At 59.8% G+C, this 21,430-nt stretch overlaps 1 protein-coding gene across 1 annotated transcript; it reads right to left on the bottom strand.

Annotated features, from left to right (window-relative positions):
* Nucleotides 1-1,043: 1,043 nt before the first annotated feature.
* On the bottom strand, nt 1,044-20,821 carry Btbd1 (BTB domain containing 1). The gene is made up of 8 exons (XM_042671764.1): nt 20,368-20,821; nt 12,757-12,913; nt 10,955-11,060; nt 7,696-7,893; nt 6,934-7,126; nt 4,798-4,885; nt 2,661-2,807; nt 1,044-1,845 (listed from the first exon to the last, which is right to left on the bottom strand). The coding sequence occupies exons 1-8, from the start codon at nt 20,754-20,756 to the stop codon at nt 1,687-1,689; spliced, it is 1,437 nt and encodes a 478-aa protein (XP_042527698.1). The 5' UTR covers nt 20,757-20,821; the 3' UTR covers nt 1,044-1,686.
* Between the last annotated feature and the right edge of the window lie 609 nt (nt 20,822-21,430).

Genomic DNA, 21,430 nt, shown 5'->3' on the forward strand with positions numbered 1-21,430 from the left:
GTCACCGACAGCCCTCAGGGCCCGGGCCGGGCAGGGGCGGCCGAGGGAGGGAGGGAGGCCGGGGCCCGCCGCGTGGACGCCCCGCCCCGCCCTGTGTCCACCCGGGCCAAACCGAAGCCCCATTTCCCGTTGCCCCTGACTGCCGCACGTTACCCGCCCTTCCGGAGCCCCGACTTGCCCGCCCCGCGGGGCCTCGCAAAGCGCGGGACGCCGGCGGCCGCCTCCGCCCGGGCCCGCCCCGCGTGACGAGCCGCGGCGAGGTGCCCCTCCTCCGGGCCCCGCCCCCGGCCCCGACTCCGCCCCGCGTGACGAGCCGCGGCGAGGTGCGCCTCCTCCGGGCCCCGCCCCGGCCCCGACTCCGCCCCGCGTGACGAGCCGCGGCGAGGTGCGCCTCCTCCGGGCCCCGCCCCGGCCCCGCCCCCGACCCCGCCCCGCGTGACGAGCCGCGGCGAGGTGCGCCTCCTCCGGGCCCCGCCCCGGCCCCGACCCCGACCCCGCCCCGCGTGACGAGCCGCGGCGAGGTGCCCCTCCTCCGGGCCCCGACCCCGCCCGGCCCCGCCCCCGACTCCGCCCCGCGTGACGAGCCGCGGCGAGGTGCGCCTCCTCCGGGCCCCGCCCCGGCCCCGACCCCGACTGGCCCCGCCCCCGACTCCTTCCCGCGTGACGAGCCGCAGCGAGGTGCCCCTCCTCCGGGCCCCGACCCCGCCCGGCCCCGCCCCCGACTCCGCCCCGCCCCCGACTCCTTCCCGCGTGACGAGCCGCGGCGAGATGCGCCTCCTCCGAGCCCCGCCCCCGACTCCGCCCGGCCCCGCCCCCGACTCCGCCCCGCGTGACGAGCCGAGGCGAGGTGCACCTCCTCCGGGCCCCGCCCCGACTCCGCCCCGCGTGACGAGCCGCAGCGAGGTGCACCTCCTCCGGGCCCCGCCCTCCTCCGGGCTGGCCCCGCCCTCCTCCGAGCCCCCCCCCCCCCCCCCCCCCCCCCCCGCCCCCCGCGCCCGGGCCCGGGCTCTGGCAGCTCAGTGAGAAAGAATCCAGTCTCAGACTGCACATTGAGGTCCTCTTTTATATCACATTATTGTGAGTATACAAACTCACGCACATCTACAAAACTGCACTATGTAATACATCGCTAGGCTATTATAAAACATCCTTCTCTAAGCGCACTGGACATTTTTAATGCATTGGGCATTTATTAGACCTATGTTTAGGGTTGTTTCAAATGCTAACAACCAGGTGTTTCAAAACCCAAAAAATAAAGTCCATTTTAACTTTCCGAAATTAGTTAATAAGAATTCTGTAGGAATACTGACCCATCTTGCTAACCTTTAAAATAGTTAAAACAATTTTTTTTAAACTCTGCTATATAAACCAAATATCTTTCAATTTCAAAACCATTGAAAGACCATGAGTCAGCTGATCTATGAAATTATTCAAGATAAGGCTGAACTATCTGTGCTTTTCTTTATACAATTAACCCCAGTTCTCTTTCCCCCTACGGTATAAGAAAATGAAAATTCTGCTTTCAAATCATGCAGAGATTTAAATCAGCATTTTTCTACTTCCTCTAAGAAACTAAAATGTTTCTTATCCTACAATTATAAATAGTCATGACACTCATACTATTTTTTTTTTTTTGTGGTGGGTTATTTATGCTTTTGAGATGAGCCTGTATGGTACCACTTAGCACTATGTATAAAATATTATTTCTGGTATCTGCCCATCTTCGATGGAGGTCCCATTGTTATTGCCAGGGGAACTGAAGAAGAAGAAAACAGTCTTGTTCGCAGCAGGTGTCTCGTGTACCACTTTCTTCAATCCTTTTGTGCCGTAGTGAGAGTCTGGACCCTACACAAGAACGAAAGGCTCCTTAGCGGCCGGGCGCTGGTGGCTCACGCCTGTAATCCTAGCTACTCAGGAGGCTGAGATCTGAGGATCGAGGTTCAAAGCCAGCCCGGGCAGGAGAGACCGTGAGACTCCTATCTCCAATAAGCCACCAGAAAACCGGAAGTGGCACTGTAGCTCAAGTGGTAGAGTGCTCGCCTTGAGCTGAAGAGCTGAGGGACAGCGCCCAGGCCCAGAGTTCAAGCCCCACGACCGACAAAAAAAAAAAAAAAAAAAAAAGGCTCCTTAGCAATTTCATACAGGAGAATGTGGAGTTGCAGCAACTGATCTGCTAGTCTACTATGTTCACTAGGTCAAGTTGAGGTGCTCGAACTCAGGACCAGGGCGCTGTCCCTGAGCTCTTTTGCTCAAGGCTAGTGCTCTAGCACTCTGGTTTTTTGGGTGGTTAATTGGAGTTAAGAGTCTCACAGATGTTCCTGCCTGGGCCGGCTTTGAACTGCAGTCCTCCAATCTCAGTCTCCTGAGAATATAAAACTCTTAAGTACTTATTGTAAATGAAGATCTAGCTAACACGCTTATTTACAAGAGAAAAACACCAGAATGCAGAGCTCCACCACTGGAGAGCCGTGGCATGCCTCAGCTCAGCTCTATCAACCCCAACTTTCCAACACACTTCTGAGGAAGACCTTTCTTCTTAGCACAGTGGTGGTGAGCAGCAATGCTACCTAAAATCAGCAGAATACATAGGCGCCTCATTTTAAAGAACAGCTATCCTGTCTGTGCCTGTCAGCTTCTGGAACATTCCGAGTGGCTCTTACTTTGAGTGTTGCACAGGCGGTGTAGCACACGTTGGGCAGGATCTCTATAGGTTCTTTGAACATGACCCTGAAGGTGTTAGCAGTCCCATCACAACTAAATCCGGTGTCATTTTGTCCCAGGGTTTGTTTCTTTTCATATTCAATGATCTGTAATTTTTAAGAGAAGTTACACATAGGTTAATCAAAGTTTTGTAGAAAATAATACAAAGCACTAGCAGTTTGCTCAACAGACTAATAGGTTCTCTGGCCTATTTTCTCTACATATCTCTCATCCCCAAAGATGGCTTTCAGCAAGCCGTCAAAATGGCTGCCACCTCGCAGTGAGGATGGGAACTGTGTCAACAGGGCCGGGCTCAGGAGAGAGGGCTCCCGTCAAAAACAAACAGCTTGGTATGTGGAATTTAGATGTCTGAGGAAAATGAGCAAACTTTCCTCCTTGCCAGCTGTGTCCTGTCCCTGTGCATCAACGTCAGAGTGTTTTTCTAAGATGGGAAAGATCTTCAAGGCAGCATCATGCCAGTGAATGTTCCACTCTGTGCCAGGAACGGGTATGAGCAGACAGGTAGGGTGCCAAGTGAACCCAGCAGGTGCACCGAGTGAACCGTGCAGAAAGCTAAGTGGCCCAACCGAGGGAAACCTGCTGATCCGTGGGAGGGACCTCGGAGTCCTGAGGACAGTAGTAAAAGCTCCTATGTCACTTAGCAAGTGCCAGGAGGGCTTCCATGTGGGGGGAGGCCAAGCATGCAGAGGCCGATGACAAACCCGCCTTTCTGCATGCATTACATCAAACAGTAAGATGAACTCACAGGTGAAGCCTGAGTGCCACAGGCTGGACAGTTGCTGCAGGAAAAGGAAGCCCCCTAGGGCTGCAATCTCCATTCTGAGCACAGGCACCATCACACAGGTGCATTTGTGAACACCGAGCCATGGCTGCGCCAGTTAAGTGTGCATATTTACATACACAAATCAGTAAAAGCCAAACTAAAACATGAATGCAAGTGGCCCGGAGCAGTCACAAGATCTGGCACAGGATCTGGCTGTGGCAGATCTTTCAATTCTGGGGAAGCAGATCTTTCAATTCTGGGGAAACAAATCTTTACTTTGCCTTGTCTGAAGGTTACTGTGAGACTCAAATGATAAAACAAGACTGTGGCAGCAGACTGCCACGCACCTTCCCTGTGTCTCAACTGGTCCCCACAAAGTTATGCTGTGGGTGCCAGCTTCATGTTGGCAGGTGAACCCAGCACAGCCTCAGGCAGTGGTACACAGGCCTGAGAGTATAGTGGAGGAGCAGAGGGCATGCCTGGACACCTCCCAAGTCCTGAGTGATCCGCAGGGCAACACACAAGCACATGTGTGCACACACAGACACCGAGGCTCACTCACTCATCCCCCGCAAAGGTACTGAGATGGAAACCTCTGAAAAACGCCAGAGCCATCACCCCTAACAGGGGTCCTGCCAGCATGTGCACACTCAGTGCCAGGCTGGGGGGTCTGCTCAGACACTCCAAGTGGTGGGAAGCAATGAGAGGAGCAGGCGGAAGGGCGCTGAGGTGCTGATGGGCCCGGGGTGCCAGGGCTCTGTCACGCACCCAGAGTTTCCAGGGTGGAAGGGCGCTGAGGTGCCAGGGCTCTGTCACGCACCCAGAGTTTCCAGGGTGGAAGGGCGCTGGGGTGCCAGGGCTCTGTCACGCACCCAGAGTTTCCAGGGTGGAAGGGCGCTGGGGTGCCAGGGCTCTGTCACACACCCAGAGTTTCCAGGGTGGAAGGGCGCTGGGGTGCCAGGGCTCTGTCACGCACCCAGAGTTTCCAGGGTGGAAGGGCGCTGGGGTGCCAGGGCTCTGTCATGCACCCAGAGTTTCCAGGGTGGAAGGGCGCTGAGGTGCTGATGGGCCCGGGGTGCCAGGGCTCTGTCACGCACCCAGAGTTTCCAGGGTGGAAGGGCGCTGAGGTGCCAGGGCTCTGTCACGCACCCAGAGTTTCCAGGGTGGAAGGGCGCTTAGGTGCCAAGGCTCTGTCATGCATCCTGAGTTTTCTGAGGCCCAAACTAAAATCTCTAAGTGTACAAGGCTGCGAACTGGTTACTTGGACAATCACTGGGATGTGGACATCTCCCTGCTGCTGAATCTGTCTGTACCTGTATGTTCACTTGGTAATCCGTGGGACCATGAATAGACCCATACAAGCCAAACCCGACCACGGAGATTCTTCTGTTTACGGTGAACCTGAGAGAGAAGCCACACATTAAAAACCCCACGCAGATTCATATTCTGGAGGTTTCTAATTCTTCAAGTTATCTGGAACATCCTAGTTTACTCTCAAAAAGGAAAAATACCACAAATCAGGTACCCTTGGCAACATCACCTTGTCTGCTTATAAAAAAACAAAAGCAAAAACTTATGCCTGGCACCGGTGGCTCACACCTGTAATCCTAGCTACTCGCAGGAGGCTGAGATCTGAGGAGCGTGGTTCAAAGCCAGCCTGGGCAGGGAAGTCCTCAAAGAAAACCGGAAGTGGCGCTGTGGCTCAAGTGGTAGAGCGCTAGCCTTGAGCTGAAGAGCTGAGGGACAGTGTCCAGGCCCAGAGTTCAGGCCCCACAACCGGACTCCCCCCCCCCAAAAAAAAAAAACAAGACTAGGGGACATGGCTCAAGGGGTAGAACGCTTGCTTAATATGCTCAAGGCCCTGGGTTCAATACCCAGTGGGCCCCCCCCCCCCCCAAAAAAAAAGACTGAAGACTGTCTATGGAGGGCTATCATGTTTGGCTGGCAGGGAAATAACGGTCAAGGTGGTTTCTACATGCCCTGGCTAGCCTAATGCAACCCTGTGATAAGAGCGAACTAAGAACACTGGTAGTGGGAGCCGGGACTGGGACCAGGTCATACACCTGGACGTAAATACAGCTTTTCTAACTATACTAGTGACAAAGTCCAGCCACGACAAAGGGCGGGCCTCCTCCTGTGCCACACAGAGGAGAGAGTTTCGATGCATGATTTTAGCAGAGTCAGAGTTTAATGGCCAGGATTTTAATTTTATTTCTAGGAATCATTTACAAAACTAGTTGAATTTTAAAAGCTTCTTGTTAAAGTTGCATCTGAAGACCAATGACAGAGTAAAGCTAGCTAACCATCCAGGCTGAGGATCTTCAGTGCTACAATTACTACACTGAACTCGGCCTAGGGGCTGCCCCTCAGCTCTTCACCTCAAAGAGCGTCACTTCTGGCTTTTTCTGCTTATGTGGTGCTGAGGATTTGAACCCAGAGCCTCATGCATGCAAGGCAAGCACTCTACTACTGAGCCACCTTCCCAGCCACCAGTTTTCTAATTTCTCCATCCACTTCCTTCCTTACTCTCCTAAGAGTTCTTTTAATATCCATTTTCTAGCTACGTGTACTGAATGCTAAAAGTTCTTTACTTCTACTCTATTTACTAAAAGCAGTTAAATACCATCTTTTCCTACATGTGCAGCTTTGGCCTCATTACAAATGCAAAGTCTACAAATGCATTTTAACCCAAACCAAACTCTTCATTTCTAGTTTTATGGAAACTGGTAATGATTCTATTTTTACCTTTAATCTGAAGATTAATTCCTCAACAGGATTATATGCATAATTTTGGGGGGGTGGTTCAATCCATTCAGAGCTTGCAAAAATGTAAACTGAACCTGGGTGGCGTGGCTCATCCTTGTCATCCTAGCTACTCAGGAGGCTGAGATCTGAGGATCTGGCCACTCAAAGCCAGTCTAAGAGTCTACAAGATTCCATCTCCAGTTAACCAACAAACTGCTAACTCAAGGTGCAGCTCATGTAGTAAGCAGCAGCCATGAGTGAGCAAGCGAGTACTAGCGCCAGACCCCCAAAGCGTGCTGAGCCCCCACCGGGCAGTAGCTACTCCAACAAACACAAACAACACATTAGGCTTAGTCAAACTAAATTAATTAAATACCAGCCTTATGCCTCTAAAGATAATGCCTGAAGCCATCGGCAGCAGTGACCCAAAGTCTTGATAGCCAAGTGAGCCCAGGGGTTCAAAACCAGTCAGTGAGACCCCATCTCACAAACAAACCAGACATGGTGGTTTGTGGTCTGAGGCGAGGCTGGCAAGAATGTGAGATTTTCTTTAAAGCATAACGAAAGCAAAAAAAACAAAGAAGGCAAGATCATGGCTCAAGAGGTAGACTGCCTGCCTAGCAAGTGCAAAGCCTCTAGTTTGAACTCCAGTACCGAGGGGGAATGGAAGTCCACCCCCCCCCCCCCCCCCCCCGGCAGGCCACCTGATCCGGTCGCTGGTCCCGCTGTAGCCCCAGCGACTCTCCACCTGCTGGAACCTGCTGACGCAGCACTCCTTGCCACGCAGGCAGCAGCGGGGGCGGTCCACGTAGCCCACGCGGGGCTTCGGGTTCACGGTGAAGTGGAGGAAGAGCGTTACCACCTCCCGGTCCGACAGGATCCCAGACTGAGCGGGGCCTGAGGGACAGACACAGAATAAATCCCAGCCAGAAAAACCACCCAACGAAAGTGCTGTCAGGACACCTGCCTGCCACGTGCAAAATCCTAGGTTCAAACCCAAGCACAGAAAAAACAAAACACAAAAACCATGTGTGTGAAGTGCTCTGAGGAAAAATATACGTGTGTATATGGACGCATGCACACACACACACACACAAACGTTATTCTTAAGTCTCAAAAAGTCACAAGAACTAATCAAACAATCCCCACAAATTATATTCAAAAGGAATCAAATTTAAAGGAAAAAAATGCAGAAAATTAATAAAATTGAAGACTTATTTTGATAATGGCTTTTAATAAAGCCAGAAATTGGTTCTTGGGGGGGGAGGGGGCAACACTCCTGACGTTTGATGAGATCAATTTTGGTAATTTCAAGGGGAGAATTTACAGTCACACCTGTCACAAACCAGCCATAAAAATACTAAAAAAAAAAAGTTAAGTTATGGATTCGGTCTGGTGATATACAGGAGAGACAGTTGCAGACGGTCCCGGCCGCAGCCCTGTAACACAGCCTGGAGGCGGCTCACCCGCTGCAAACTCCTCAATCGTCATCAGAGGGAAACGGATCAAGGACAGTGCTTTTCCTAGGACTTTCTGCTTGTTGGTGAAAGTCACAGGCAACTGCTGTCTTTGACATTCTGCTTCTGCCCAGCGCACAACAGCTCCAAAAAGTCGGCTTTCTCGAATACTGAGTGTGTCTCTTTCTAGAACTGCACACAGTGTGTCTGTAGGGAAAAAATAAAAATAAATTAGGAATACTTTGCTCTTAAAGCAACATTCATAGACGTGTGCATATTGTCAGTGAAAAGCAGGATAGGTGTTATACTGGAAAATACTAAAAATACTAAGCTCCACACCATGTTCTTAAAAAAAAAAATTAGTGTACTGGTTAACATTCAAATTTATCACTTGCTATACCTGAAGGCTTAGGTATAGAATCCCTTTATACACTTATGCCACATACTTCGCAAACTCAAGTCTCTGCAATATGATAAAATGAGCCACCAAAAAGGCTCCACAGGAATCAAGTAAGCGGCCAAGTGCAAAGATTACAACTCACTCAGCTGGTGGCAAACGTTCACTCTGAAGCACTGGTAGTGGGCTGGGCACGAGCGTGTGCGCTGACAGGCTCGTCCTGAGAGCTTACCTTCCAGAGGGGAGAGGCACATGACACTGGACCGAGGGCTCACAGCACAGGCCACACAGGAACACACACACAAGCTCCCAGCAGCCAAGACATGTGGGCGGGGGAGGAACCCAATAGATACCCAGCAAAAGAGCCTTCCAGAATGCTCCTGGAGGAAGACGTGCACACCAACACCAAAGCCGTGCGGCACACAGGAGTGGCGCTGCAGAAAGAGGTGGGCAGGCGAGGGGGAGAGCTGCAGAGCCGGAGTCCAACGGTGACAGTGGGGTGCTGAGGAGGCTGCAGGGAGGCCAGAGCGGAGGCCAGAGGGGACAGGAAGCTAGCCCCACGGCAGAGTAGAACTCCTCTGCAGGAAAGCGGGGGCAGGGGTGGGTCAGGTCAGCTGAGATGAACCCTCAGATGGGAAAACACGGGCACTGTGGACGCACCAGAGCAAAGCAGCAAACTACCATCTAACGGGGCATTTTCCATCCAGTGGGAAAAAACGACTTTCAATCTACATGTTTCTACTGTTTGCTAATAACCTAAGTGAACACAAGCACAGTACATTTACAGAATGAGTGTCACAGTAAGAAATTACAGCTCAGAGCCTAATAAGGGTCCCAAAACATGGAAGACTATGCTTTATAGACATGATATGATCTTGGGTCTTAACTAGATTTTAATTTTAGTTCTACTCTGTAATCTCAGCTACATGGAAGGCCAGTAATTCCAGACATTTGGACTGTAGGTGGATGTAAGAAGGACAGGATCCAAATAAAAATGTTAAGTAAGTGGATACCAATGGCTCAGGCCTGTAATTCTAGCTAGTTAGAAGGCCAAGAATGGAAGGTTAGTGGTTCAAGACCACCTTGGGTAGAGTAGTTCAAAAGATCCTTTCTCAACCCATAGCTGGGCATAGCAGCACACTTGTCATCCCAGTTATGGTAAAAAGACTCAAGCAGGTGCATCAGAGTCCAGGGTGGGCCTTACAGGTAGCATGGTCTGCTTAGAGTTCAGGGTGGCCTTACAGGTGGCACGTGTCTGCTTAGAGTTCAGGGTGGCCTTACAGGTGGCATGTGTCTGCTCAGCAATAACAAGGACCTGATTCAAACCCTGCCCTGGCAAAAAAAAAAAAAAGACCTTAACCGACAACTGGTTACGTAAGTCTAAGGCCCACAAGGTAAGAACTATAAAGATTTAAAACTGCCGGGCACGTTGGCTCACGCCTGTCATCCTAGCTACTTAGGAGGCTGAGATCTGAGGATCACGGTTCAAAGCCAGCCCGGGCAGAAAAGTCCGTGAAACTCTTTATCTCCAATAAACCACTCGAAAACCGGAAGTGGCGCTGTGGCTCAAGCAATAGAGCGCTTGCCTTGAGCTGAAGAGTACAGGGATGGTGCCCAGGCCCAGAGTTCAAGCCCCATGACCGACCAAAAAAAGATTTAAAACCACAGGCTTAGTTGGCTCCTGCCTGTAATCCTGGCTACTCAAAGGCAGAGATCTGAGGACCGAGGCTCCAGGCCTGCCCAGGTAGACAAATCTTTGAGACTCTATCTCCAGTTAACAGGTAGAAAGAATTGAATGCGTGGCCCAAGTGGCAGACACCAGCCACAAGCAAAAAAGCCACGAGCTTAAAGCCCTGAGTTCAAACCCTGGTACCAGAAAAAACAAAAACAAAAAAGAACCAGAGGCCTGGACTGGTGTCCTCCCCCTCTGCGGGACATGTCCTGGTCCTCCCACACAAGCTGCCCAGGCCCGCTGGTGTTCTCCGACTCCATGCTTTGTGCACCTCCTTCCACTGGCGGCCACTGTCCTCTCCTCTTCACTGTTCAAATACTGACCAGTTCTTTTCTCCCCACTCGTGCTGGGAATCAAGCCCAGGCTCAGGCATGACAGGAAAGCCTTCTACCACTGCCACACACCAGCCTAAACACTGTCCATTCTCTGGGATCAGAGTATCCGCCATTAAGATTTTCCTAACAGTATCCAGGCACGGGTGACTCACACCTGCTAGCTACTCAGAAGGCAAAGACCTAAGAACCACGGTTCAAAGCCAGCCCAGGCAGAAAAGTCCATGAGACTTTCATCTCCAATTAACCACCAGAAAAAAGGATGTGGTGCTGTGGCTCAAGTGGTAGAGCGCTGGCCTTGAAATGAAGAGCTGAGGGACAGCGCCAGGCCCAGAGTTCAAGCCCCATAACTGACAAAAAGAAAAAAAAAGAAACACTTCCTAACACTACCCCAGCTAGACGTAATTACATCTTTCTGGAGCTGCAGTCATTTTCTATCCAGCCTACAGAAGGGAAAGGTCACATTTAGCTGACATCTCACTCACTGGGGTCACAGTCTACTTGTTTGATGCTGGGGAATGTCAGCGTTGTAAATCGTCTGTTCATGTATGTTCTCCTTTGATTCTCCAATTAAAGGTCTCCTTTAATTGGAAATGTTGACCTCCTCTCGAAATTTCCTCAGGGGACTAGCACAACAACACCCACACTGTGAGCACTCCATAGACTGTAAATGAAAGCGCGAACTCGCGGAGGTAGACTTCTAGAAGTCCCTTGGAAGCTCCTGTTTACACACATGCCTTGTCTCCGACGGGCGGGCAGGGAGAGCAGGCTGTACTTACAGTGGGGAGCTCAGCTCCTGGGACTCACCTATATCAATGTCAGTGAACCCCTCTGCACTGAGTGCGTCCACCGTGCTCTTGTCTATCGTGTCTAGACAGAGACTAGCAAGCTGAGGTTCATCAAATAATCGAGCCTAAACACATAAAGACACAGTTATCTTACTTTCATAGTTACTTCAGAGTTGACGCTATAAATTGGTTTGTAATATACTAACACCTATTTATAATTAGATCTGTAACTCATTCTACAACTAGAACATGAAAGAGGGAAAAATATAAATTCCTCACTGAGATCCCAGATTCACACTAGTATTACCAATCCTGTTATTCATGTGTGCACTATTTCTTACACATTGGAGTCTGATCTTCAACAAACTGTAGGTAGGAGAGACATCATCCAGTGTGCACGTAAAGTTGACAGGTGCACTGCCCTGCCTGCAGTCCCAGACCCCCAGTCTCCACCCCTTCAGTACTGCTTCACGGGTGTGCGCCCCGGTGTCGGGTCCATCCTTGGGCTTCTGTTAGTGAAGGGAATTGAACCAAGGGCCTGAGGTTGCTGGGCTGGCCCTCTACAACCAAGCCAGGCCACCAGCCCCTTCTCCAAAGGCTTGTTTTCAGATCTGGAGTCTCACTTGTGACACTGGGGCTGGCCTGAGCAGGGCGCCACCCACTCCTGCGCCCCGACGTGGCTGGGAAGACTGGTGCGGCCCTGTGCAGTCTTTTTATGCCACCACCACTCCCCCCCCCCCCCCCCAGGTCTGGCCTCATCTGCGATTACAGGCGCAAGCCACGGAGCTGAGTCTGTGCTTCCACGTCTTCACGGTCACAGTGAGCCAGCCTGCCTTTTACTCTAAACAGCTCTCTACACTTCATAACACGTTCCTAAGGACTGAGTACACAGACAATGCATTTTGCTACACTATTAGCTTAGTGTCTGACATAATTATGCAATAATGTCCAAGGGATCTTCTTTTCCCTATAACTACAAATACTCAGTTAGATAGATTTTTTCACGTTTTCTATATGATTGCATGAACACTGAACTAGGAACGTGAGCTCTGGGCCCTGGCTTCATCCTGCTGTGAGAGTTTAGACAGCTCATTATCAGCCTAGGTTTTCATCTTCCCATCTGTAAAATGAGAATTGAACTAGAAGTCTTTAGCAATCATTTTCTATACTAAAATTCAAGAGAATTACATTTGTTTTGCTTGAAACAGGTCTCCCTGTGTGGCTGCCCACGCTGGTCTTTAACGGACTCAGGAGACCCTCAGCCTGACAGGTGCTGGTACTCAGGTGCCCACTACATCAGGCAGGATCAGTTTATCAACTCAGAATTTAAGAACAATCTGTACAGCATCCTACAACTGAGAAGCAACCTGTATCTCAAGTATGAAATCCTGGCATTTAGCAAATGCTAAATAACATGTTAAAAAATGGTGTCTCCACAGGTATTTCCAGTTTGTTAAATATCAGCATAGTTTACACATCTGCAGTATGCACTGTACAGCCAGAAATGAAAAACCATCATAGTCCTCACACCTACAGTAAGCATTCTCAACTAAGAATGAAAAAAGGCTGAAAACGTGGGAAACTTCACAGAACAACTCTCTCGTTATAAAAGAACCCGGACCCATCCCAGCTCCACTCTCTGGGTATCCACAACTCTGCCTTGCGTTGACCTGCACTTCCACTGAAAATCTTCTCTTCTGACATACTTTCCCGAGCATATTGTAAGAACAGCTCCACCCACATTAGGCGTCTCCACTCACCTGTGTGAGCATCATGAAGGCCTTGTCTGCCCTAAGAGGCCTGGTGAGAAACTCCACTCACCTGCGTGAGCAACATGAAGGCGTTGTCTGCCCTAAGGTGCTTGGTGAGAAACTCCACGCAGTGCGCCTCCAAGGCTGGGACGGCGTACTTCTTAGCAGTGTACAGCGTAGTCATCACTGTTTCCGGGCCTATCTGAACTTCATCTGAATACAGAAATCTGGAAGGCAATTGGAAATTTGCAGAGACTTCAGCAAGCAATCTATCAGAGTCAAGCCTTGGAGGATTATTTTAAGATAACAAACTGAAAAACAGTCTGAAATTTGCATCAGATCTGGCAGCCTATGAGACATGTGCAGGTCACTCCGTTCTTACTCTCTCCTGAGGAGGAGTGTCCCATTTTACAGAGAAAGCTAAAGTTAAATACCACGAGACACAATCCCTATGCCAATTTTTTATCCTAGGCAGGAAAGTTCATGAGACTCCTATCTCCAATAAATTTCCAAAAGTCAGACGTGGAGCTGTGGCTCAAGGGTAGAGCACCAGCCTTGAAACCTTGCGCAAAAAAAAAAAAAAAAAAGCTCAGGAACGGCACCCAGGTTCTGCATTCAAACCCTAAAAAGAGCACAATAAAACAAAAACAACAAAGAAAGCCCACCTAGTTTGAGAATGATTAAAACTGTCATAATGCTAACAGAAGTAGCCATTAGGCAGTAATACATAACTAATCTTTTGAGAAGTACTCCAATAAATCATGGCTGCCAGGATGTATGCTTACATAGATTTGTTCTGGCATGAATCTGAGCCTGGTGACTCCCTCCAACCAATCTAAAGTGGTAGGGTAATAGTGTTAGTCTGAGGCCCAACTTTAAGGATGCCGAGAAACACCTGCTTTTCTGTTGGGACTGCGTCTCTCTGCTGAGGAGACCGACTAGAAAGGGCGTGTGAGGGGATCAGAGGACAGAGGGTTAGGAGATCTCCTGATGGCTGCAGCCCAGATGCCATCCGGTCCAAACAGACCACCCGAAGACACTGGTCCACCCACACCCGGGGGAGGGGGAGGGCAACTGGGGCTGGAGAGGCCTTAGGTGTAGGAGTGATCTGTTCTGTGGAGTCTGAGCCTGTGGCCAGCAGCCAGTGGCCTGTAGAGGAGGCAATGGTGTAGAGGGCAGGCAGGGCAGGAGGAGGAGGTGAGGAGGGCAGGAGGAGGAGGTGAGGAGGGCAGGCAGGGCAGGAGGAGGAGGTGAGGAGGGCAGGAGGAGGAGGTGAGGAGGGCAGGAGGAGGAGGTGAGGGGGGGCGGGGCAGGAGGAGAAGGAGGTGAGGAGGGCGGGGCAGGAGGAGGAGGTGAGGAGGGCAGGCAGGGCAGGAGGAGGAGGTGAGGAGGGCAGGAGGAGGAGGTGAGGGGGGCAGGGCAGGAGGAGAAGGAGGTGAGGGGGGCGGGCAGGAGGAGGAGGTGAGGAGGGCGGGGCAGGAGGAGGAGGTGAGGAGGGCGGGGCAGGAGGAGGAGGTGAGGGGGGCGGGGCAGGAGGAGGAGGTGAGGAGGGCGGGGCAGGAGGAGGAGGTGAGGGGGGCGGGGCAGGAGGAGGAGGTGAGGGGGGGCGGGCAGGAGGAGGAGGTGAGGGGGCGGGGCAGGAGGAGGAGGTGAGGGGGGCGGGGCAGGAGGAGGAGGTGAGGGGGGCGGGGCAGGAGGAGGAGGTGAGGGGGCGGGGCAGGAGGAGGAGGTGAGGGGGGGCGGGCAGGAGGAGGAGGTGAGGGGGGCGGGCAGGAGGAGGAGGTGAGGGGGGCGGGGCAGGAGGAGGAGGTGAGGGGGCGGCGGGCAGGAGGAGGAGGTGAGGGGGGGCGGGCAGGAGGAGGAGGTGAGGAGGGGCAGGAGGAGGTGAGGGGGCGGGGCAGGAGGAGGAGGTGAGGGGGGCGGGGCAGGAGGAGGAGGTGAGGGGGGCGGGGCAGGAGGAGGAGGTGAGGGGGGCGGGCAGGAGGAGGAGGTGAGGGGGGCGGGGCAGGAGGAGGTGAGGGGGCGGGGCAGGAGGAGGAGGTGAGGGGGGGCGGGCAGGAGGAGGAGGTGAGGGGGGCGGGGCAGGAGGAGGAGGTGAGGAGGGCAGGAGGAGGAGGTGAGGGGGGGCGGGCAGGAGGAGGAGGTGAGGAGGGCAGGAGGAGGAGGTGAGGGGGGGCGGGCAGGAGGAGGAGGTGAGGAGGGCAGGAGGAGGAGGTGAGGGGGCGGGGCAGGAGGAGGAGGTGAGGGGGGGCGGGCAGGAGGAGGAGGTGAGGAGGGCAGGAGGAGGAGGTGAGGGGGCGGGGCAGGAGGAGGAGGTGAGGGGGGCGGGGCAGGAGGAGGAGGTGAGGGGGCGGGGCAGGAGGAGGAGGTGAGGGGGGGCGGGGCAGGAGGAGGAGGTGAGGGGGGCGGGGCAGGAGGAGGAGGTGAGGGGGGGCGGGGCAGGAGGAGGAGGTGAGGGGGGGCGGGCAGGAGGAGGAGGTGAGGAGGGCAGGAGGAGGAGGTGAGGGGGGGCGGGCAGGAGGAGGAGGTGAGGAGGGCAGGAGGAGGAGGTGAGGGGGGCGGGGCAGGAGGAGGAGGTGAGGGGGGCGGGGCAGGAGGAGGAGGTGAGGGGGGCGGGGCAGGAGGAGGAGGTGAGGGGGGCGGGGCAGGAGGAGGAGGTGAGGGGGGCGGGGCAGGAGGAGGAGGTGAGGGGGGCGGGGCAGGAGGAGGAGGTGAGGGGGGCGGGGCAGGAGGAGGAGGTGAGGGGGGGCGGGCAGGAGGAGGAGGTGAGGGGGGGCGGGCAGGAGGAGGAGGTGAGGGGGGGGGGGGCAGGAGGAGGAGGTGAGGGGGGCGGGGCAGGAGGAGGAGGTGAGGGGGGCGGGGCAGGAGGAGGTGAGGGGGGCGTGGCAGGAGGAGGAGGTGAGGGGGGCGGGCAGGAGGAGGAGGTGAGGGGGGGCGGGCAGGAGGAGGAGGTGAGGGGGGCGGGGCAGGAGGAGGAGGTGAGGGGGGCGGGCAGGAGGAGGAGGTGAGGGGGGCGGGGCAGGAGGAGGTGAGGGGGGCGGGGCAGGAGGAGGAGCTCTGTGGGGGGGCGGGCAGGAGGAGGAGGTGAGGGGGGCGGGCAGGAGGAGGAGGTGAGGGGGGCGGGGCAGGAGGAGGAGGTGAGGGGGGCGGGCAGGAGGAGGAGGTGAGGGGGGCGGGGCAGGAGGAGGTGAGGGGGGCGGGGCAGGAGGAGGAGCTGTGTGGGGGGGCGGGCAGGAGGAGGAGGTGAGGGGGGCGGGGCAGGAGGAGGAGGTGAGGGGGGCAGGAGGAGGAGGTGAGGAGGGCAGGAGGAGGAGGTGAGGGGGGCGGGGCAGGAGGAGGAGGTGAGGAGGGCGGGGCAGGAGGAGGAGGTGAGGGGGGCGGGCAGGAGGAGGAGGTGAGGGGGGCGGGGCAGGAGGAGGTGAGGGGGGCGGGGCAGGAGGAGGAGCTCTGTGGGGGGGCGGGCAGGAGGAGGAGGTGAGGGGGGCGGGCAGGAGGAGGAGGTGAGGGGGGCGGGGCAGGAGGAGGAGGTGAGGGGGGCGGGCAGGAGGAGGAGGTGAGGGGGGCGGGGCAGGAGGAGGTGAGGGGGGCGGGGCAGGAGGAGGAGCTGTGTGGGGGGGCGGGCAGGAGGAGGAGGTGAGGGGGGCGGGGCAGGAGGAGGAGGTGAGGGGGGCGGGGCAGGAGGAGGTGAGGGGGGCGGGGCAGGAGGAGGAGGTGAGGGGGGGCGGGGCAGGAGGAGGAGGTGAGGGGGGCGGGGCAAGAGGAGGAGGTGAGGAGGGCAGGAGGAGGAGCTGAGGGGGGCGGGGCAGGAGGAGGAGGTGAGGGGGCGGGGCAGGAGGAGGAGGTGAGGGGGGCGGGCAGGAGGAGGAGGTGAGGGGGGCGGGCAGGAGGAGGAGGTGAGGGGGGCGGGCAGGAGGAGGAGGTGAGGGGGGGGCGGGCAGGAGGAGGAGGTGAGGGGGGCGGGGCAGGAGGAGGAGGTGAGGAGGGCAGGAGGAGGAGGTGAGGGGGCGGGCAGGAGGAGGAGGTGAGGAGGGCAGGAGGAGGAGGTGAGGGGGGCGGGGCAGGAGGAGGAGGTGAGGAGGGCGGGGCAGGAGGAGGAGGTGAGGGGGGCGGGCAGGAGGAGGAGGTGAGGGGGGGCGGGGCAGGAGGAGGTGAGGGGGGCGGGGCAGGAGGAGGAGCTGTGTGGGGGGGCGGGCAGGAGGAGGAGGTGAGGGGGGCGGGGCAGGAGGAGGAGGTGAGGGGGGCGGGGCAGGAGGAGGTGAGGGGGGCGGGGCAGGAGGAGGAGGTGAGGGGGGGCGGGGCAGGAGGAGGAGGTGAGGGGGGCGGGGCAAGAGGAGGAGGTGAGGAGGGCAGGAGGAGGAGCTGAGGGGGGCGGGGCAGGAGGAGGAGGTGAGGGGGGCGGGGCAGGAGGAGGAGGTGAGGAGGGCGGGGCAGGAGGAGGAGGTGAGGGGGCGGGCAGGAGGAGGAGGTGAGGGGGGCGGGGCAGGAGGAGGTGAGGGGGGCGGGGCAGGAGGAGGAGCTGTGTGGGGGGGCGGGGCAGGAGGAGGAGCTGTGTGGGGGGGCGGGGCAGGAGGAGGAGGTGAGGGGGGCGGGCAGGAGGAGGAGGTGAGGGGGGCGGGGCAGGAGGAGGAGGTGAGGGGGGCGGGCAGGAGGAGGAGGTGAGGGGGGGCGGGCAGGAGGAGGAGGTGAGGGGGGCGGGCAGGAGGAGGAGGTGAGGGGGGCGGGGCAGGCGGAGGAGGTGAGGGGGGCGGGGCAGGAGGAGGAGGTGAGGGGGGCGGGGCAGGAGGAGGAGGTGAGGAGGGCAGGAGGAGGAGGTGAGGGGGGCGGGGCAGGAGGAGGAGGTGAGGAGGAGGAGGAGGAGGAGGTGAGGGGGGCGGGGCAGGAGGAGGAGGTGAGGGGGGGCGGGCAGGAGGAGGTGAGGGGGGCGGGGCAGGAGGAGGAGGTGAGGGGGGCGGGGCAGGAGGAGGAGGTGAGGAGGGCGGGGCAGGAGGAGGAGGTGAGGGGGGCGGGGCAGGAGGAGGTGAGGGGGGCGGGGCAGGAGGAGGAGGTGAGGGGGGCGGGGCAGGAGGAGGTGAGGGGGGCGGGGCAGGAGGAGGAGCTGTGGGGGGCGGGGCAGGAGGAGGAGGTGAGGAGGAGGAGGAGGAGATGAGGGGGCGGGCAGGAGGAGGAGGTGAGGAGGAGGAGGAGGAGGAGGTGAGGGGGGCGGGGCAGGAGGAGGAGGTGAGGAGGAGGAGGAGGAGATGAGGGGGGCGGGCAGGAGGAGGAGGTGAGGAGGAGGAGGAGGAGATGAGGGGGCGGGCAGGAGGAGGAGGTGAGGAGGAGGAGGAGGAGGAGGTGAGGGGGGCGGGCAGGAGGAGGAGGTGAGGAGGAGGAGGAGGAGGAGGTGAGGGGGGCGGGGCAGGCGGAGGAGGTGAGGGGGGCGGGGCAGGAGGAGGAGGTGAGGGGGGGCGGGCAGGAGGAGGAGGTGAGGAGGAGGAGGAGGAGGAGGTGAGGGGGGCGGGGCAGGAGGAGGAGGTGAGGGGGGCGGGGCAGGAGGAGGAGGTGAGGAGGAGGAGGAGGAGATGAGGGGGCGGGCAGGAGGAGGAGGTGAGGAGGAGGAGGAGGAGGAGGAGGTGAGGGGGGCGGGGCAGGCGGAGGAGGTGAGGGGGGCGGGGCAGGAGGAGAAGGTGAGGAGGAGGAGGAGGAGATGAGGGGGGCGGGCAGGAGGAGGAGGTGAGGAGGAGGAGGAGGAGGAGGTGAGGGGGCGGGCAGGAGGAGGAGGTGAGGAGGAGGAGGAGGAGGAGGTGAGGGGGGCGGGGCAGGCGGAGGAGGTGAGGGGGGGCGGGGCAGGAGGAGGAGGTGAGGAGGAGGAGGAGGAGGAGGTGAGGGGGCGGGCAGGAGGAGGTGAGGAGGAGGAGGAGGAGGAGCTGAGGGGGGCGGGGCAGGAGGAGGAGGTGAGGGGGGCGGGGCAGGAGGAGGAGGTGAGGGGGGCGGGGCAGGAGGAGGAGGTGAGGAGGAGGAGGAGGAGATGAGGGGGCGGGCAGGAGGAGGAGGTGAGGAGGAGGAGGAGGAGGAGGAGGTGAGGGGGGCGGGGCAGGCGGAGGAGGTGAGGGGGGCGGGGCAGGAGGAGAAGGTGAGGAGGAGGAGGAGGAGATGAGGGGGCGGGCAGGAGGAGGAGGTGAGGAGGAGGAGGAGGAGGAGGAGGTGAGGGGGGCGGGGCAGGAGGAGGAGGTGAGGAGGAGGAGGAGGAGGAGGTGAGGGGGCGGGCAGGAGGAGGAGGTGAGGAGGAGGAGGAGGAGGAGGTGAGGGGGGCGGGGCAGGCGGAGGAGGTGAGGGGGGGCGGGGCAGGAGGAGGAGGTGAGGGGGGGCGGGGCAGGAGGAGGAGGTGAGGGGGGGCGGGCAGGAGGAGGAGGTGAGGGGGGCGGGGCAGGCGGAGGAGGTGAGGGGGGGGCGGGGCAGGAGGAGGAGGTGAGGGGGGCGGGGCAGGCGGAGGAGGTGAGGGGGGGCGGGGCAGGAGGAGGAGGTGAGGGGGGCGGGCAGGAGGAGGAGGTGAGGGGGGCGGGGCAGGCGGAGGAGGTGAGGGGGGGCGGGGCAGGAGGAGGAGGTGAGGGGGGCGGGGCAGGCGGAGGAGGTGAGGGGGGGCGGGGCAGGAGGAGGAGGTGAGGGGGGCGGGGCAGGCGGAGGAGGTGAGGGGGGCGGGGCAGGCGGAGGAGGTGAGGGGGGCGGGCAGGAGGAGGAGGTGAGGAGGAGGAGGAGGAGGAGGTGAGGGGGGCGGGCAGGAGGAGGAGGTGAGGAGGAGGAGGAGGAGGAGGTGAGGGGGGCGGGGCAGGCGGAGGAGGTGAGGGGGGGCGGGGCAGGAGGAGGAGGTGAGGGGGGCGGGGCAGGCGGAGGAGGTGAGGGGGGCGGGGGCAGGCGGAGGAGGTGAGGGGGGCGGGCAGGAGGAGGAGGTGAGGAGGAGGAGGAGGAGGAGGTGAGGGGGGCGGGCAGGAGGAGGAGGTGAGGGGGGGCGGGGCAGGCGGAGGAGGTGAGGGGGGGCGGGGCAGGCGGAGGAGGTGAGGGGGGCGGGGCAGGCGGAGGAGGTGAGGGGGGCGGGGCAGGCGGAGGAGGTGAGGGGGGCGGGCAGGAGGAGGAGGTGAGGAGGAGGAGGAGGAGGAGATGAGGGGGGCGGGCAGGAGGAGGAGGTGAGGAGGAGGAGGAGGAGGAGGTCGGGTCCACTCACGAGCGGGCGCCGGCGCTGCCCGGGCAGAGCGCGTGCGCGTGTGAGCCTCGTGTGCGCGTGCACGCGCGCCCCCGTGACCTCCCCGCGGACGGCTCCAGGCTCCACCCGCCTTCTCGCGGCTCCGACCCCGTCAACGCCCCGCCCCGACCCGGACAAAAAGGCGTTACACCCGACAAAGGCGCGGGGCGCCGCGAAGCCCCACCCGAGCGCTCGCGCGGGGGCCGCGGCCCGTTAACGCCGGCGGGGCGCGCGGCGGGCGCGGGGTCAGCGGGTCGCCCCGCCCGGCCCCGGCCCTGCCGGCCTCGCCCCCTGCAGGCCCCGCCCCCGGCCGGCAGGCCCCGCCCCCGGCCGGCAGGCCCCGCCCCCGGCCGGCAGGCCCCGCCCCCGGCCGGCAGCCCCCGCCGGCCCCGCCCCGGTCGGCAGGCCCCGCCCCTGGCCGCCGGCCCCGCCCCCGGCCGGCAGGCCCCGCCCCCCGCCCGCGCTCACCGCAGCAGCGCGAGGAACGCCGCGGGCTCCACGTCCGGCAGCTCGATCTCCGCCGACGTGGTGGCCATGCCGCCGTTGAACATGGCGTCGAAGACGGCGCTGCCGGCCGCCAGCACGAAGCGGTGCGCGGGGATGCGCTGCGCGGGCGCGCGCGGCGCGGCGCCGGCGGCGGCGCGGGCCTTGCCCAGCACGAAGCGCACGTCGCTGAGCAGCTCCGAGTTGAAGAGGAAGGCGAAGCGCTCCCGCAGCGACGCCTTGGTCGCCTGCCAGTTGTAGAGCGGCTCCCGCGCCAGCGGCAGCAGCGCCCCGGGCGGCGCCGGCGGCGGGCCCGGCTCCGCCTCGGCCCCCGGCGCCTGCTCCGCCGCGGCCGCCGGCCCCAGCGAGGCCATGGTGCGCCGTGCGGGCCCCGGGCTCAGGGAGCGAGCGCCCGCCGCCGCGCCGCCATCGCCCGGCCGTCCGCGGAGGCCGGCGCCGCCGCCCCCTCCCGCCTTCCGGAAGAGGCGTGTCCGGCGGCCGCGCGCGCGCCCGGCCCTGCGCGCGCGCCCCCGCGCCGCCCTCCTCCCCCGCCCGCGCAGGCGCGCCGCCGCGTCCCCGGCCGTCCCGCGCGCCCCCACCCGAGCCCGGAGGCGCGGCGCCGCCCGGGGAGGGGCCCCGGGGCTGCGCCCGGGGGCCGTGGGGACCCCCGTGGCCCGGAGAGCCCCGGCCCCGACCCCTGCCCCTCCCCCGTCCCTGACCCCTCCCCTTGCCCCCCCCCCCCCCGCTTCTGACCCCTCCCCTCCCCCTTGCCCCGCCTCTGACCCCCCTCCCCGGCTCTGCCCCTCCCCCCCACTCCCCCTCTCCTCCCTCTTGCCCTCCTCTCCCCCCACCCCTCTCTCCTGCCCCTGCCCCCCTTTCCCTGCCTCGTCCCCCCCCCTCCGGACCCCCGCCCTCTTCCCCCCTCCGCCCTCTTCTCCAGCTTAACTTCTTGGGTAGAAGCGTTTGCTCCTTTTGTAGGAAGAGCCAAAAGCCCTCAGCCATCTGACCGCAGTGGCCAAGGGCTTCTGCCCACCTGCAGGAAGCGCGG

This window comes from Dipodomys spectabilis, unplaced genomic scaffold (genome assembly GCF_019054845.1).
Source record: "Dipodomys spectabilis isolate Male_0828 unplaced genomic scaffold, ASM1905484v1 ptg000668l, whole genome shotgun sequence".
NCBI lineage: Eukaryota > Metazoa > Chordata > Mammalia > Rodentia > Heteromyidae > Dipodomys > Dipodomys spectabilis.

Coding starts and splice junctions, on each gene's coding strand:
- Btbd1 (XM_042671764.1), bottom strand. CDS start 20,756: ATGGCCTCGCTGGGGCCGGCGGCCGCGGCGGAGCAGGCGCCGGGGGCC. Junction 11,061..12,756: donor CCTTCATGTTGCTCACGCAG/GTGAGTGGAGTT, acceptor TTATGTGTTTAG/GCTCGATTATTTGATGAACC. Junction 7,127..7,695: donor GATTGAGGAGTTTGCAGCGG/GTGAGCCGCCTC, acceptor TCTGTCCCTCAG/GCCCCGCTCAGTCTGGGATC.